At 42.4% G+C, this 15,481-nt stretch overlaps 1 protein-coding gene across 1 annotated transcript in view; it reads right to left on the bottom strand.

Annotated features, from left to right (window-relative positions):
- Positions 1-15,481, bottom strand: part of iffo2b (intermediate filament family orphan 2b) — a 28,051-nt gene that overhangs the window by 10,701 nt on the left and 1,869 nt on the right. The window contains exon 2 of the mRNA XM_061069248.1: positions 298-358. Coding sequence (XP_060925231.1) covers positions 298-358 — 61 coding nt within the window. The remainder of the gene's footprint in view (positions 1-297; positions 359-15,481) is intronic.

The raw sequence follows: 15,481 nt of genomic DNA, 5'->3' as shown, positions 1-15,481 counted from the left end.
GCTGAGCTATATTTAAATGCACCTGCTGTGGCGGCTGTTTTAGACGTGAACACAGTCTTTCCCTCAGATCTCAATATACTGTGTGTGTGTGTGTGTGTGTGTGTGTGTGTGTGTGTGTGTGTGTGTGTGTTGTGTGTGTTTGTGTGTGTGTGTGTGTGTGTGTGTGTGTGTTTGTGTGTGTTTGTGTGTGTGTGTGTGTGTTGTGTGTGTGTTTGTGTGTGTTAAAGGACCTTTAGCATGACTTTAAATAGACTGTGCGTGTTACTGGTTTATATTTTATTGTTTATGTTTCCCAACCTGCTGCAGGGTTTCCACCGTAGACTCCAGCTTCTCCCGTCTGGACACCTCCTCCTCCCATCTACAACACACAGCAGAGAGGTTGGTCAGTTACGGCTGGTCCTGGTCCCCTGGGGGCCACTGTACAGGGTAATGGTACTTTAGTGGGAATAATACTCCGGTCTCTGATTACAAATGCCCTTGGCAGTGCAGGTCCCACCCACTTCCTCCTCCTATTTTCAACCTTTTGTCTGTTTTCCTTTTTTGTGCGCTAATCTTTGCAAACCCACTGCCTCAATACAAAGGATTAAAGAGAACACAGTCCCATCCTTCTTCAAATACAGTAAACATTGCTCATGAATAGTTTCTGGACCTGTGAATGACTGCGGAGGGACATTTGAGCGTCACCACACCCTGAAGGGTGGAGTGTCTCTCTGCTGCAGACTGGATTCCTACATGCTCACGGCTTCATTCCTCAGAAGTCACAGGAGAGAGAGTCTGTGATCTCACTGCCAACAGCACAAAGCAAACGGAAATCTCGTGTTTTTGAAAGAGTTTGAACATATTGGAGCAAACACAATCATAGCAATTCTAACATTTCCTGAAGATGAGTTGGACTGAATTATTCATCACTTCATAGTCCCCAGCAGTATAAGCCACACACCCTATCTCCTCCATGTTAGTGGGTGGGACATGGACCAAAATCAAAAGTAAATCAAGTAAACTCCTGCACAGACTCTAGCTCCAAATGATGTCAAAAGTGTAAAATGGAAGCACGTGTATCAACACAAGATATTTTAGCTTAATACTTTACAACAGGAAGAAGTGGAGACATGTCTTTAATCTTTGTGTGGAGGCTATGAATCATCTACAAAAGTACAGCTGAGGCTGATGGCAAGGGCCTTGGTTTAATAAGTGTTTTGTATAAGACAAAGTTTGAAATAAAAATCCTGTCGACATTAACGTGATGAGATATTTCAGTTACAGATTCTGCCTTTGCTAGTGCCGCGGTGCTAACATGGCTAAAAATAAAACGCCAGATGCCCCCAATGGCTGCAAGCTGCACTATGATGAACTATGATTAGCAACATAGATCTGCTCTCGTGATGGGTCATATCGCACATCCGCGCCATGGCAGCTACGTACAAACAGAATTAGAACCGTCCATAATTGCCTCTGTGTGGTTATAACACAGCATCAGTCAGTTCAACGTGCTCCTAATACACTCATCTGGTTCCCTGAGAGACGAGATCGCTGGCGTGCTGAGTCACTGATGCTTCTCTAAAGACAGGATGAGGCTCAGAATGAAGAGGGAACTCATTCAGTTATGTAAAGGAACCACAGAGTATCAGACACATTGATGTGACAAAGAGCCACTGAGGGAATCATGTGCAGTGACTGGGAAGGGTGGGTTCTGTTTGTGTGTGTGTGTGTGTTTGCCTGTATGTGTATGTGTGTGTGTACTCATTTTTCTTTGACCTCTTTAGGACCTTTTCGAGTTCAAATAATGACCTTTACAGAACCAGTAGACGTCATGGGGACCAAAGCCTCGTCCTAATGAGGCAAAACATCTTTTCTGAAGGTCAATATCAAGTCCTGATGAAGATAGAATAATAGGGATATGTGTGTGTTCCAAGTATTACTCTTGTTGTGGGGACTTGTCTTCCTTATGGGGACAAAAAGCAAGTCCCTTTCACATGAAACCTAAAACCATAAGGTGAAGACATGATTTGTGTGTGTGTGTGTGGGTGCTGCGTGTTTGCGATATAAGGTTGCAAGTGGGAAAATGTATATATACCGGTGTAAGTTGCACATGCCTGACCGTGGGCCTATATGGCCTATAAGGGGAAAAGCTGACATCCGATAACCAGGACCGACTGGGGCGTTAGCTCACCAACACAGCTTCGACCATGGAGAAACACAAACACCGACACAAGTCACTCTGGTATCACAACATGCGTCACTGGAAATTCACATTCTTAACAAAACTCAGCTTGTCTTCTTTCAGGACCCACTGAATGTCCACTGTCTAATTAGGGAAAAGTATTCCTAGGAGGGGCGTGCCAGCTCGCCCTGTGATTGAAGCCTTGTTCTAAAAACGCTGGCACTGCTGCTTCACGGTGTCCACAACACTCCCACTGTCTGCCGCAGGAACTCGGCTGAGGTCATCACAGTTCACAACTGCATCACATCCTCCGCAGACACAAATTGGTTTGTCACAGCATCTGCATCGCTGCTGTTGTCACTTCCTACACAACTTTTTCTTTAACGAGTGATAACAGGGACGACGTGATTAAATCGACCTGCTGATGGAGGGAAAGCCTCTAACTGTCGACCATATGTCAGGACTATTTATGTGATCTATCAGAGGTAATGGAGCCGTTGAAGTCCGCTTCCACGTTGTTTTGAGGCAGTTACAACTCAGCCGCCCGTAAAAGGCAAATGGAAAATCGTTGCCTTGTTTTCAAGCATGCAGATTAAAATGGCGAATCCAAACAAAGACGGTACTGCTGCCCCAGTGGAGGTATTCAATCTGCCCGCCCTGCTTCTGGTTCAGCTGAACCTTGAGCCTGACTCAGTCAAACGAACAAACCCGGAGTCTCCTTACAAGGACAGCGACGGCAGGAGGGTTGGAGCCTGTGTCAACTCACAGACGTCTGTTTACTGCCAGACTCACCCTCCTCATTCCTGCTCCGATTATTCAAAAACTCTGGTTTATCAAAGTCTTAACTCAATTTACAATGACAATTGAAAATGCAGTAATGGATTAAATGGTTTCCAAATTTTAATCATTCCTAAGTTGAGTTAATTAGTGTTTCATTGAGAAAATTAAAGGCCTTTTAAAGAATGAGTCATCAGGGAACTATTGCACTGTATCAATCTAATAGTGACCATCAGGAAATTGTATTCTTCAGTCGGTAAAACATCGTTATCTGCACAAGCACTGAAGAAAATCTTGAACTGTAAACAGATTCTATTTAATGATGCGACAGCAAGTACGTGCTTTGTGATGTGTGAACAAACAGCACCTGGACAGTAACTCGGAGGGAAGAACCGTAATGTGTGTGACATCAAACAGACATTTTCTCATACAATTTCTCCCTGATGAACAATAACATTCCTGCAACACTTGCCAGCTAACACTCCCTGCCTTGTGCGGTATGCCTGGGAGTTACGCTTGTCTCCGAGCTGCCTCAGTGTTTTCCCACCGCTCGTTCAGAGAAATCTGAACAAAGCACGATCATCCAAACCTGCCGCGCTGTTGTTTTTTTATTTTATTTTTTATTTTCCTTCAATGATTAATTCCTTTCAATGATTTATGTCCGCCAGAATCAAAATGATGACAGATAATGTCTTGGAGGCATCAAAGACATGTTTTAATAATTACTTTAATGATAAAATGTTTATTGGATATTCAGATTTAAAAGATCCTACACGAACAGGCTGCAAACACCTAGAAAGAGTTCAGGGAAAACTTTGAGGTGTGGTAGTGGATGATTCCATAAATCCTCTGTTGCTCATAATCCAGTGAGTCAGACAACACCCTCTTCAAACAGTATGATTCTTTGGAAAGTGTAAGGGAGTAGGATTCCTCAGTGATCAGACATATAATTACAAGCTTAAAAACTGATCCTATGTATTAAAGTAGATTTACTCTTGAATACATGAACTTCAAGATTATATTTTGTACCCTTTAATTAATTTATTTGATATCGCGCTCAAGCTCAGGATCTTCATGTTTAAGGTTTATTTAAGTTGTTAGGAGCTCAAATGTAACAGTAAGCCTTTTTACCTGCCCGAAGGAGGTTCTGTTTTCTACCTTGTCCATTTGTTATTTAGGAAGCAAGATAACGCAAAAACTCCTGGACGGATAACTCAGGAACTCTAAAAATGTTGGTGCTGATCCGCATCAGGGGCAGATCCAAGAATTTCATTTTCACTTTCTTTAACATAGAGTTTTTTATGTATTTATTTATTTCTAAGAGAACAATTGATGCATCTTGATCAGGCATGTTTAGGGGGCTGATATGTATGAGTTTCATAAGGGAACTGTTATGGGCCTTGGCAGAGGTACGGGCTCTACTGAGTACCTGATGTTTTTCTACCATTCAGTTTAGATCAAATGTTCATAAATATATTCAACCATTTTTATTTATTGTATCAAAATGCAATGTTCTTTTCAATATAAGGTTGTTAAAAAGCAATATAGTCAAATGTGTTTTAAAGGAGACTATTTTAGTTTGTAGAAATGTTGGGCAAAATATCAAATGACTTAGGATATCTCTGCATAGTAATTCGGTACAAATTATACCAATATTGTTTTGTTGTTTTCAATAATCAAACCTCACTCTGATAAGTGGCAAACCTTCCTCCCCTGGATGTTTTGACAACAATCATTACATTTTCACTAAGACACAAATTGTCACGTCTCTCTTAAGACAAACCTCTGCAAGTCTAACTCTAAAAGCTTAAAAGATTTTAATAGCAACATTATAATGAATTGTCACGAGAGCAGGCAATAGTAAGACAGGAAGTGTTACATGATAACCGATTAGAGGATCAATACATCTGGCCAAATGCAGGACAAACACTACTCAGCTGCTCATATGAAATGAGGCCACTGACAGCCGTGATAAATCACGTCAGCGAGTCCAGAGCGCACATGATTCCTCGCCTGCCTCTCTATAGGCGTTTCTGTATAATGTCTTCACCATGACACACCAACATTCCCCATAGTCTCCGTGCAATAAAAAGGTGCACGTGTGAGGATTAACTTTCAGCTCAGATTCTTCCAGTAATCTTGGCTGGATAAGAAGAACGCGATGAGAGGGAGCGTCTGTTGCACTGGGATGAGAAATTGTGAGTTATGTGACGCTTTGCTGGGAGGAAAAAAAAAGGGGTCGGGGGTGGGGTGACTGTAGTAGGTCATTGATTGAATGTCATGATGCTGTGTGTAATCTATAGCCTCCCCAGACTCCACAGTGAGACATGTGCAGCCTGCTAATAAACCAGCGAAAGCAGCCCAGGCAGCGTCTGGCAGCCCCAGGGTCTCTGCTGACAAATCAACATGCCAAGGTCAGGGCTCAAGTCATTTCTCCTCCATCTTCTCCAACCATCTTCTGTCCATGTGTCTTCATTCTGGATTCCCTCCTTCGTGCTGTGAACTGTGCACATGCTGTCTGCAGAGAGCATGGTCAGTCTTAAGTGTAGACCCCCCCCCAACCCAGACAGGACACAGACACCACTATGGGCTGAGCTGGAGGACTGTCGGTGTTGCTAAGTAACCACAGACATTTTCCCAAGCCATCACTATCATTGGTCCTCAGGGAGCAACCAAACATTGCCAGTCAGTAATGTAGGGGACAGTGCTAGTATTTATTTACTGCTCTAAATCTTGTTTTGACGGGTGCTGTCGGCTGAAGGTCAGTAGATATAATGTGAACTAGGAAAATGATGGATAATGATGGAATAGCTTTAGGCAATAATCATCTCGGCAACAAGATATTTTATCTATATCTTGCAATGATTTGACAGAGAACGTTTAATGACGCTGTAATAGACGAGCTATTGCATTTCTAGCAGTAAAGTGTAATTTAGTAGAAACTTATTTTTCATGAAGGGAAATATTTTTCCGAGTTGATTTTATTTGCCAAGCTTGAAAGAAAGAGCACCATATTTAGTTTTATACAAAGTAATGAAATAACCCTTTATATTGCAACTTCCTGGTGTCTTGCAAATCCATGAGGGTTAGACATGAAAATATACATGGGATATAGTGCATGTTCAGATAACACTATAACTGAGGATGGTGGGTTGTAGGCTTTGAGAAATGGAATCAGTTGGATGAATATTCTGTGTTAAACCTGACGTCTTTATTAGTTTATAAGTTCATGCTGCAGCAGCTTATGTCTCAGCAGTCAAACAATCACTAAGCTTCTATAAGCTTTGTTTATCATTTACATCTACGTGAATCATTCCCAGAGAAATCTAAACATTATATATAATCTACTGGAGAATCCGTGCACAACAAAACATTTTTTTCCTGGATTTCGACAGACATTGAGAAGCAAGTTTAGGCAGAGCAACAACAACGACTAGATACAACACAACCGGGCTACAATAAAAGATAATTACAACCTGGGCACAAATCATGTTTCTGTCATAGTTTGGAGCGGTGAGACCATAACAAACTCATTACCACTGATCAAAGCATCCCGGTGAAAAGAGGGTTTGGTACACAACCAGTGGATCCTCCCTTCATACTGATGGACTGATAATTTGGAGCCACTGTTCTAACATGTCTAATCCTCGTGGTTGATCTGGCCCCAAAATGTTTCCACAATGACTTTTCCACCACAACATGGGTGTGAGCTTGACTTGTTTGCACTTTGCACAAACTGCACTTGCATTCTCTAATTGCTTAACTCCCAGAGCCTATCCCAGCCCTCTTTTCTCTGGCCTGACAGATGCTGCTATCAGGTTAGCGCCAGACGTTTCTTCTTTTTCTTTTTTGAAGGGGTGACAGACACCAACTAATAGGTATGACCTAAAAGCACCCTGACAATTTAAATAATTAAAAGTAATTGCTTTCAATGCAAGTGTTTGTAATGGCAGCGGTTCCTCAAACCGTTAAATCCCTGCAGGGACATGCACGGCTGCTGCTCCCGTGAAACCAACCCAAATTTAATAGTTTGATTGTTTTTATGACAACTGGCAGCTGAATGTCTCCGCTGGCAGAGAATGGCCAAAGGAGTTTCAGACAACACAAGTTTATTACTGATTTACTGAATCACTGATAAGCACCTGGATAGTGACATTTCATCACATGCACTATTTAATGAAGTCTTGAACTTCACACACAGGATCCAGGACTCTTATTAGTGCTCTCTGCAGCAGTGTGGGCGGAGAGGAGGGTGACAGAGCACTGTGACAGAAAATCTGTTTTGCCTGCAGTTTCCATCTAGAAATCAAAGCGACCCCACCCACCCCACAGGGCTCAGTACTGTGCTGCCGTGTTATTGTGTTCGCACTGATTTCCCTTTACTGCGGTGAAAGTTATAGCTCCCTCACAATATGGGCTCCTGGCTATTTATGCAACACACAGTACAGGCAGCAGATATATAACTGCACAAAAAGAATAAAGACCTGACTTGTGAAAACACTCCTAACAATCCCATAATGAGGGGCTTTGAGCTTGATGCTCCGTTTAACAGATGAAACGGATTTGTGAAATCCAACTCATGTGTGTCAAGCACAAACAGCGACATGCATGCCCAGGCCATGTTAGGGTGGAGCTGCACTACGGGAGTGACAGATAACAGAAGATGAGGATGTTCACTTCTGGCACAAATCCTCACATGCCAGGGTGTGTGCAGACAAATTAAGTGAGACATAGTAGAGCTATGATATATTGCCACAAGACAAATATCTTTTGTTACACTGGGTACACACACCTGTGGGATGAACCCCGGGAGAGAATAGAAAAGTAAAACCGCTCTATTCGCGTGACATCTAGTTGCTCGACCACAACATCTTTCAATCAATCATGTTTAGTCAAATAAAACCACCTGAGTGAAAGACCAATTCTAAGAGACAGTTTAATAACGCACCAATGCATGTTTACAATGGACTGTTATTTTCTATTGATTGTCTTTTAATAAAAGGACGGCATCTTTTTCTTCTAAAGTGTTTTACAGAGTGTTTCTCATCTACAACCATTAGTGATGTCATACAAGAGCTTCAGTGCCTCACCTTTTGAGCTTGAGACCTCTGACGGACAGAATTTTACAAGACCAGAGAAAATCCAACAACTTCAAATAATCAACATTTGTGCACAGTAAGCTTTCATTAACTCCTCTGTATAATTAAACAACCAGCAAACTTTCTTTTGCTACAGATTTGCTGCGTGCCAAATATGAACAAATTGTCAGGTTGTGAAATACTCTTTGTGTTACTGTGTCTATGTGAGGCTACTAGTTATTCTTCACTGTATTTTGAACTTTGTCCATATAAGTGACAAGAATATCTAATAACATCATCTGCATTGAGGTTTAGTGTTTATGCACACCATTGCCTTTACACCATAGACTGTGGGTGAAGATGGACGACTCGTCCTCCCACTATCCAGATATGAATGCCATCATCTTGGTGCATTCGGAGCCAGAGTCGAGCTCGAGAGAAAGGTCCCGTTGACCAATCGTGTGTCAGTCTCAGCTGTCACTTATGATGTTTAACCCAGTTTTAAAGTGTCAAATAAAAATAAACTTAGCTGAAAAATAAAGACATGAACAAACATGCGATATGAACTACCTGAATGACAGAAACCATCTTTGCGAGAAAAACAAAATTTGACGAGTACTATGACTTTTAGTTTGGTTCATGTTCCACCCAGTAACATGGAGAAGGTAGGGATTATGATCAGGAGGTGATCGGGGCGATTGAGACGCTTTGGATTGACTTTTGGGGAAATGTCATCCATCTTTATAAAAAATCTATGCTTTTTACACTATCAGAACACAAAAATTGCCTGTTAGCCTTTGCACCACGGAGACCTGTCAGCGTTATGGGTTGTAATAGAAAGGTCTTGTTTTTGTTCACATTTTGATCACAGAATGTCCCTTTAACGTGATAACTGTGTTTTTTCTGCTGTTATGAAAACAAGTCCACAGGAGATTTACAGACTTTAATCTCCTCAAGATATGCAGACGACTCCGGGGAGACACACATCTGGTTTAGTTTTATGTCGAGCATGCAAGAACGCAGAGGCAGATTTAATGTGTGTGTGTGTGTGTGTGTGTGTGTGTGTTTGTACGCGTGTTTGTTTTCAAAGGTGTCACGCAAACCAACATTGCCCCTGAAATAATAAGCTTTTGAAATACAGAGGCTATTAAGTCTGCATGCTGTGTCAGCACATCCAGGCCTTTAGTAAAGGTGCAATAGCTTTTCAGCCAGAGCAGGTCTGAGCAGAGACGTAAAGACTCTGTTAAATGTATTAGCTGTAAATAAAATAAGGTCCGATGATTATAGACTCAGCAGGAACATTCACCTGACAAACTGTACATGTGCAGCTTCGCCTCCGGCCACAGCTGCTGCAAGGCGAAGCAGTGCTTTTCCAAAATAATCCACCAGCCAAACCTCCTGTGCAGCTCTCACTGTGCAGTCAGTGCTTTCAAGAGACAGGTGCATTCCTGCACTTTTAAATATGGCAACGCACCACTGCTCTCAGCCATATCGATACCCATGAATAATCAACAACAGCTGCAGCTACCGACACAAGCGCTGAGAGAGCAAAGGTACAACAGAGCACACACAATGGTGTTATCCAGATTTAAACCAATTTCTAAATGTAACACAGTTGTTGGCTTTTTCTTGTCTTGATTATTTTGGGCTGGCAATGCTCTTTATTTTTATTAACAAATCCCACAAAATAGACCAAATCCAATGCATCAGTTCCAATCCCGTTTGTACCTTTAAAAAAACAAGTCACACATATTTGCTTTCAGATTAACAAAATGCTCGGTAATGTCCTAAAAGTGCTGGTCCATGTAGTTTTAAGCAAACGTGACACAAACAGCACTAAATCGTGTGTTGTTTGGGACTTCTACTCAGTAGAGCTCAACCCAAGCTGCATGTGTCTCAAGCTTAAATATTTCACAAGAAAAATGTTGAGGGAATCCAGAACATTTTGTGTTGCAGGAATGTGCTTCCCTCCCTGTTCCAAGGTCATTCATCATTTCAGGATTCTGTGGATTTATTTCTTGACATCTGACCCTCATACCACTGTTTTAATACATACAGCAGTGAGATAGTATCTGGCATTTGCGCAAACATTTATGAAAGGAATAATTTAATCACTGAGGACAATCCAAGTTTGCAATGGTGTCACGGTGACATGGGGGCGGATGCAGATACCAATGTTTGGTAGTTAAAATCCTGATACTGATACCGATCAAATCTTAATGATTTCTTTAGACTCTTATGACAAAGAAATGCAATTTTTAATAAAATTCAAAATACATTAGTGCTCTGGACTGGCGGGTCGTCAACGAACCAGAAGGTCGCTGGTTTGATCCCCGGCTGGTCCAGTCTGCATCCCACAGTGTCAAGATACTGAATCGCAAATTTCCCCTTTTTTCCCATGAGATATAAACATAAATGCAAATCTATTCTTGTTTATTCAGTATAGTAGAATAATGAACACTGTGAAAGGCTGACATGGGCGGAAAATCTACAAAACACACTTGGTCTCAAATAATTTTAAAAGACTTGAATAATACTACTGAACGCTATTTGCCTGGGAAAGTACAAAAAAAGTTGTGACCTCGTGAAAAGAGCAGCACACAGACAGGAAGGGGGAGCAAGCGAGGCACATGATAAACTGTAATCGGGAGCTGAATGGTCTTAGTGAACTGAGCTCTCTCACTGTATCTCAGCAGCAGGAAGTCTTCCACTTCGAGAGGCCCCAGCGCAGAGCAGCGGCTGCGTGCCAGGATGTGGTGCAGCGCTGGCTGCCGTCGGAGCCTCGGCGCTGCTAGGTGACGGCTTAGAGAAAATCCCTCTCCCAAATAGACGGCCTGGATTATACAGGGGGCAGGTCAGCAGCAAAGACAGACAGGCAGAAGCTGAAGAGCTCATTGGTGAGGCACGGTGCGATTCATGTAGAGAAATATGCTGTTTGAGCTCTCAGCTCTGGATTAACATTTTACCTCACCATTTAATTAGGTACTAATATATTACGTCCCTTTCAAAGTGAGTCTCACTTCGGCCTTTCACCTCCTTTAAGCACAGGAGGTGAGATAAAGCCTCAGAATAAAGTCTGTGCATTGCATTGACCCGCAGATGGCTAAATTCAGCTGTGTATGTGAATTACTTAATTCATTCATTATGAACATGGAAGCCCAGAGGCTGTACCGGTTCACTACACGTCCTACACTTGCACTGACATTCAGCTGCAGCAGGACAGTTGTTTTACCTCTGTTCAGTGACGGGATAAACAACCAACTACAGAAGGCCAGCAATGGACTCAGATCTTACGGCCAATTTATGCTTGTACGTATTTTCTAAAACGGACAGATAAGACCGCCCTATCCGTCGTAGAACGCCCTCTCCGAGCGCCTCGGAGAGCTTTTCGTACACGTCTGATTTTTCTAACTGTCCGTCTTTATTTCGGAGACCCCACGGACAGCTCTTGGCTGTGATTGGTCCACGAACGACATCATTTCCCTACGACGTCATTTCCCTACGACGTCATTTCCGGACCTCAAACTTCCTGTTTCCTTCCCTGTCACATCAAACCCAATCACAACTATGATTCTACGATTAATGTGACGTGTGTGTTAAGCCAGCGGAGTTGTCCGTCTGACGGTGGCTCGTTAGAGCACTGACGGCATGTGTGCACGGTCACATACGGTTATAATGAGCTTTCAAAACGGCGCTAGCGGGCTAGGCTAGTGGGCTAGCCACCATGCTAACTGCGGTGGTAACAGAGCAAAACCCGCCGTCACGACTTTAATTCCACTTCTATCATGACACTGTTTCTATAATACCGTCAGGTTAGAAGCAAACACTGGGTAGTAGTAGTTAGTGTCGGGAGTCCCTGCTGACTGTGTGTGGAAGCTGGGGGGGAGCTAGCTCCGGGTAGCTTCTAGCTACATGTAGCCTCAAGCAGATTCAAGCTGTGGAATCAGCAACACAGTTCGGAAACAAGACCGGGGAACCGCTGCGCTAAGAAACGATTACATCAGCATTTTGACCCGCTGGGTGTCACTTTATTTAGTTCTGTTAGTTGCCATGGTTCAGTGTGTGGGAGGCAAGCTAACAGAGGTAAACAGAAACACGTGGACTTCTTCTTCCCAAAATGGGGGTAGGCTTCTCTGAGTTAGTCTTCCGTTGCGCTACCTATGGGTTTGGCGGTGAATTTTTTTCGACGTACAGTGGTCGGATTAGTAAAAATCAAAAAGACTCTTCACCCCCCGTGGAGCCCTCTCCGAGAAACAGAGAACGTAGAAGCATACTGGAGCCTTTAGCCGATGTCGAGCTAATAGAGACGTGTCCTTTCACATTCATCACTGAGTAAAACACTGCAGTGAGCACTGCACCTTAAAAAGATGTGTAATACTGCCATTATACTGCTCTCTGCTCACTTCCTACTGTGCAATCGATATTCATGCAAACCACTGTGATATCAGTTTAAATTGACAATGAACTGCTGTCAAGTTCATCGGCTCTATTTTAGCCTTGATGTGTCTGTATGTGCACTAATATGCATAATGGATGAAGTTGCCTGTGATATCTCTGCACCATAAGTAAGACATGTAAATGTTAGAACATGCAAATGTTATACAAATGGGCAATTTGCCTTCTTGGCCACATAGAGGTGTAGCTGTCACAGTCTCCGTTCCTCTTTAAAATAAAGCGAGCTGACGACTGTCAAATATGTTGGTCAGTGTCAGGCGCTGTTTTCATAGCCGCTCAAGCCCCGTTGCAATTACAGGTAGAGACTCACTGACCTCACTGATACATTTCACGTTGACGCAAGACAGCGGGATGAAAACAGGACAGTGGCATTGACCTTTACCCATCATCCTTTGCACGATCGTTTGTCAGTGTGAGAGGTAGTAACCTCACAGTCCAGCCACCGAGGCACTAAGTGGTTGTTCATATAGGCTGGTTGTCTAATTTATGAAGCCTCTCCTCAGACAACTGTATGTGAACAGTGAATACTTAATGTTTGCATGTGAAGGACTCAGCAGAACAAGCAAAGCATGAACACACCAGAGTAATACGTTAAGAATGTGAATCAAATCGGTTAAAGAGCTTTCAGAGTGCAAAAAATAAACCCAGCAACTTTGAAAGAATCATATTGTTCTCTAATTGTACAATGTGAGCAGCTGATTAATTATGTAGTTTATATCAATAAACCTTTCTTCCCAGAAAAAACCTGCACACATGATCCTGATTTTGACTATTTTCTGTCTGATTCAGTCTGGATCTGTCTGACAAAAAACGTACTTTTCCCTGATACAAAACAAATCAAAACACTACAACACACAAAACATAATCATATGAGAATACGTATAAAAGAACTTTTATCTAAAGCAAAAAGTTCAAAATAATTAAGTATTTTCTTAAATGTTGCTCTTTTGCTTCTAAATGAAACTTGATTGATTGAAATCGTATTTTATTGTAGTGAAAACATAATATCATTTTAATTTTCAAAATCTTATTTTAAACTGCTGTTTAGTTTTGTTTGTTTTTAAACTGGGTTTTCTGACAGTATATCTTTGTCTTATATTTGAAATGAGTATAACATACTTTATGATTTTTTGTTTGTCCACAAGCATAATTATCTTAACAATAACTTAAGAGTGAATAGTAATTGCATTTGTTTATAAATGTAAACAATTTTTTCCCATTACTAACAAATGACATTTAGGAGAAAATGTCGGGTTTAAAATTTTACCATCTTGGGGTTTTGTCCTGTGGAACAACTTTATGACTCTGGCTCCAAATGTTTTATAAATACATCTGTATTGTCTCAATTTATCGATATAGTCCTATTGACTATTTTCTGTCCATTACCCAGGAACGTTTATGTGTGTTCAAGCCCTGACTTCAGAATACAACTTTATAAGCAGCAGTGTTACAAACACGCGGTCTGACAAGTCACGCCATTTTGCCTCCGACTCAGAAATGAAACCTCTGCGTGTTTCATATTATTCATGAAAGTGTCCAGTTCAGAATTGGACCGTCTGGTCATCCATCTCCTTGTGTGTGTCCGCACTAGTAAAGCTTTAATAAATCACCAGGGCGGTGTGGGAGCACAGGGAGGGTGGGGGGCCCTCCATCGGGATAGAGGATGCCTTACAAAGCAGTCTGTATGACACGGAGAGGAGCGAGGGGCGGAGAGGAGCGGAGGGAAGGACGAAGAAATGGCCGAGCAAACACAAAGGGCACAGAACAGGGGAGGCGAGGCGGGATGGGGCTCGGGGATTGAATGCTGAAACGTGACTGTAGTAAAGAGGATTTAGACTGGGACTCACAGAGAAAACAACCGGGTGATGTAGCTCCGGAGCTAAGAGCTGAGATGGAATGAGGCAGGGAGAAAGATTGATTACCATGAATATTGGTCAATGAAAAGAGGCCAGGAATGTGTTGTGTTCCACAGCTCTGTGCATGTTAATACACCACGAAGAACAAGTCTGATACTGGGAGTGTCATTCAGGGAAAAGGTAAATACAACATCTACAGTAGCTGTAAAGTAAACATAGTGAAAACGAGTACAGAACTCCTGTAATAGTATTTACAGACGACTGAACAACCTCTGTTTGGAGGCATGATATATGTATAAATAGTGATTGTTTAAAGTGAAGTGACTGATATCTTCTTCTAACAAAATCCCTGATTAAAAAGCAAATGATGTGGCTGTTTAGATCACTTATAAAGTCAAGAGCTCCTGCTTTTTCTAAATGGGATCCAGATTTTTGACTCGAGCTGCAGCAGTTTTTAAATTTTGGCTGCCGTCCCGGCCTTTGCTGTTCATCCTCTCCAGCAGAAATGCACAAAAAAGGATATGCCGGTTACAGGGAATGACTAGACAGGATATCCAGTTTCCCAAAGGGGTGGGAGAGTGCACACATTCTGTGTCACTGAGTCAGTGCTCTCGCAGGGAAATCAGCCGCCGTCATAGCCGACCTCGCCGAGCAGACAGAGGCCTGTTAAAATGCCTATCTGCTTGAATCATAGTAGCAAACAGAAGCAGGCATGACTCCCTCCTGCAGCCATGCCAAGCCGGCCAGCAGGGACGTGCATGGGTCAGCCAGGGCGGCTGCAGTGAGTCCTCGAGGAAGCGAAGCTGATATGACTAAGGGCGAGGAACAATGAAGCATTCCAAGGAATTTCCTCAAAAAAGTGTGTGAAAAAAACAGGATCTGTTCAGGTCACATTAGAACTCTTTGTGTGAATGCTGAGCAGCCGATCTCACATCCTTCATGTGAAACACTACCTTCATGACACTTCCACTGTGATGCTTGTCATCTCTCCACTGTACTGCCAAACGAGACATCGGCCAATCCAAACCAACGGGGGAAGTAAAAGGTTCACTGACGAGTTATAGGTCACAGAGTGATGGGGAGATGAAAATAGCTCCATGCTCCAGTCTATCTACTGACTCAGAGTACATCTACACTCATGTGATGTCGTTTTA

The sequence above is a fragment of the Limanda limanda genome, chromosome 4 (genome assembly GCF_963576545.1).
Source record: "Limanda limanda chromosome 4, fLimLim1.1, whole genome shotgun sequence".
NCBI lineage: Eukaryota > Metazoa > Chordata > Actinopteri > Pleuronectiformes > Pleuronectidae > Limanda > Limanda limanda.
This window is presented reverse-complemented; position numbering and strand designations above follow the sequence as displayed.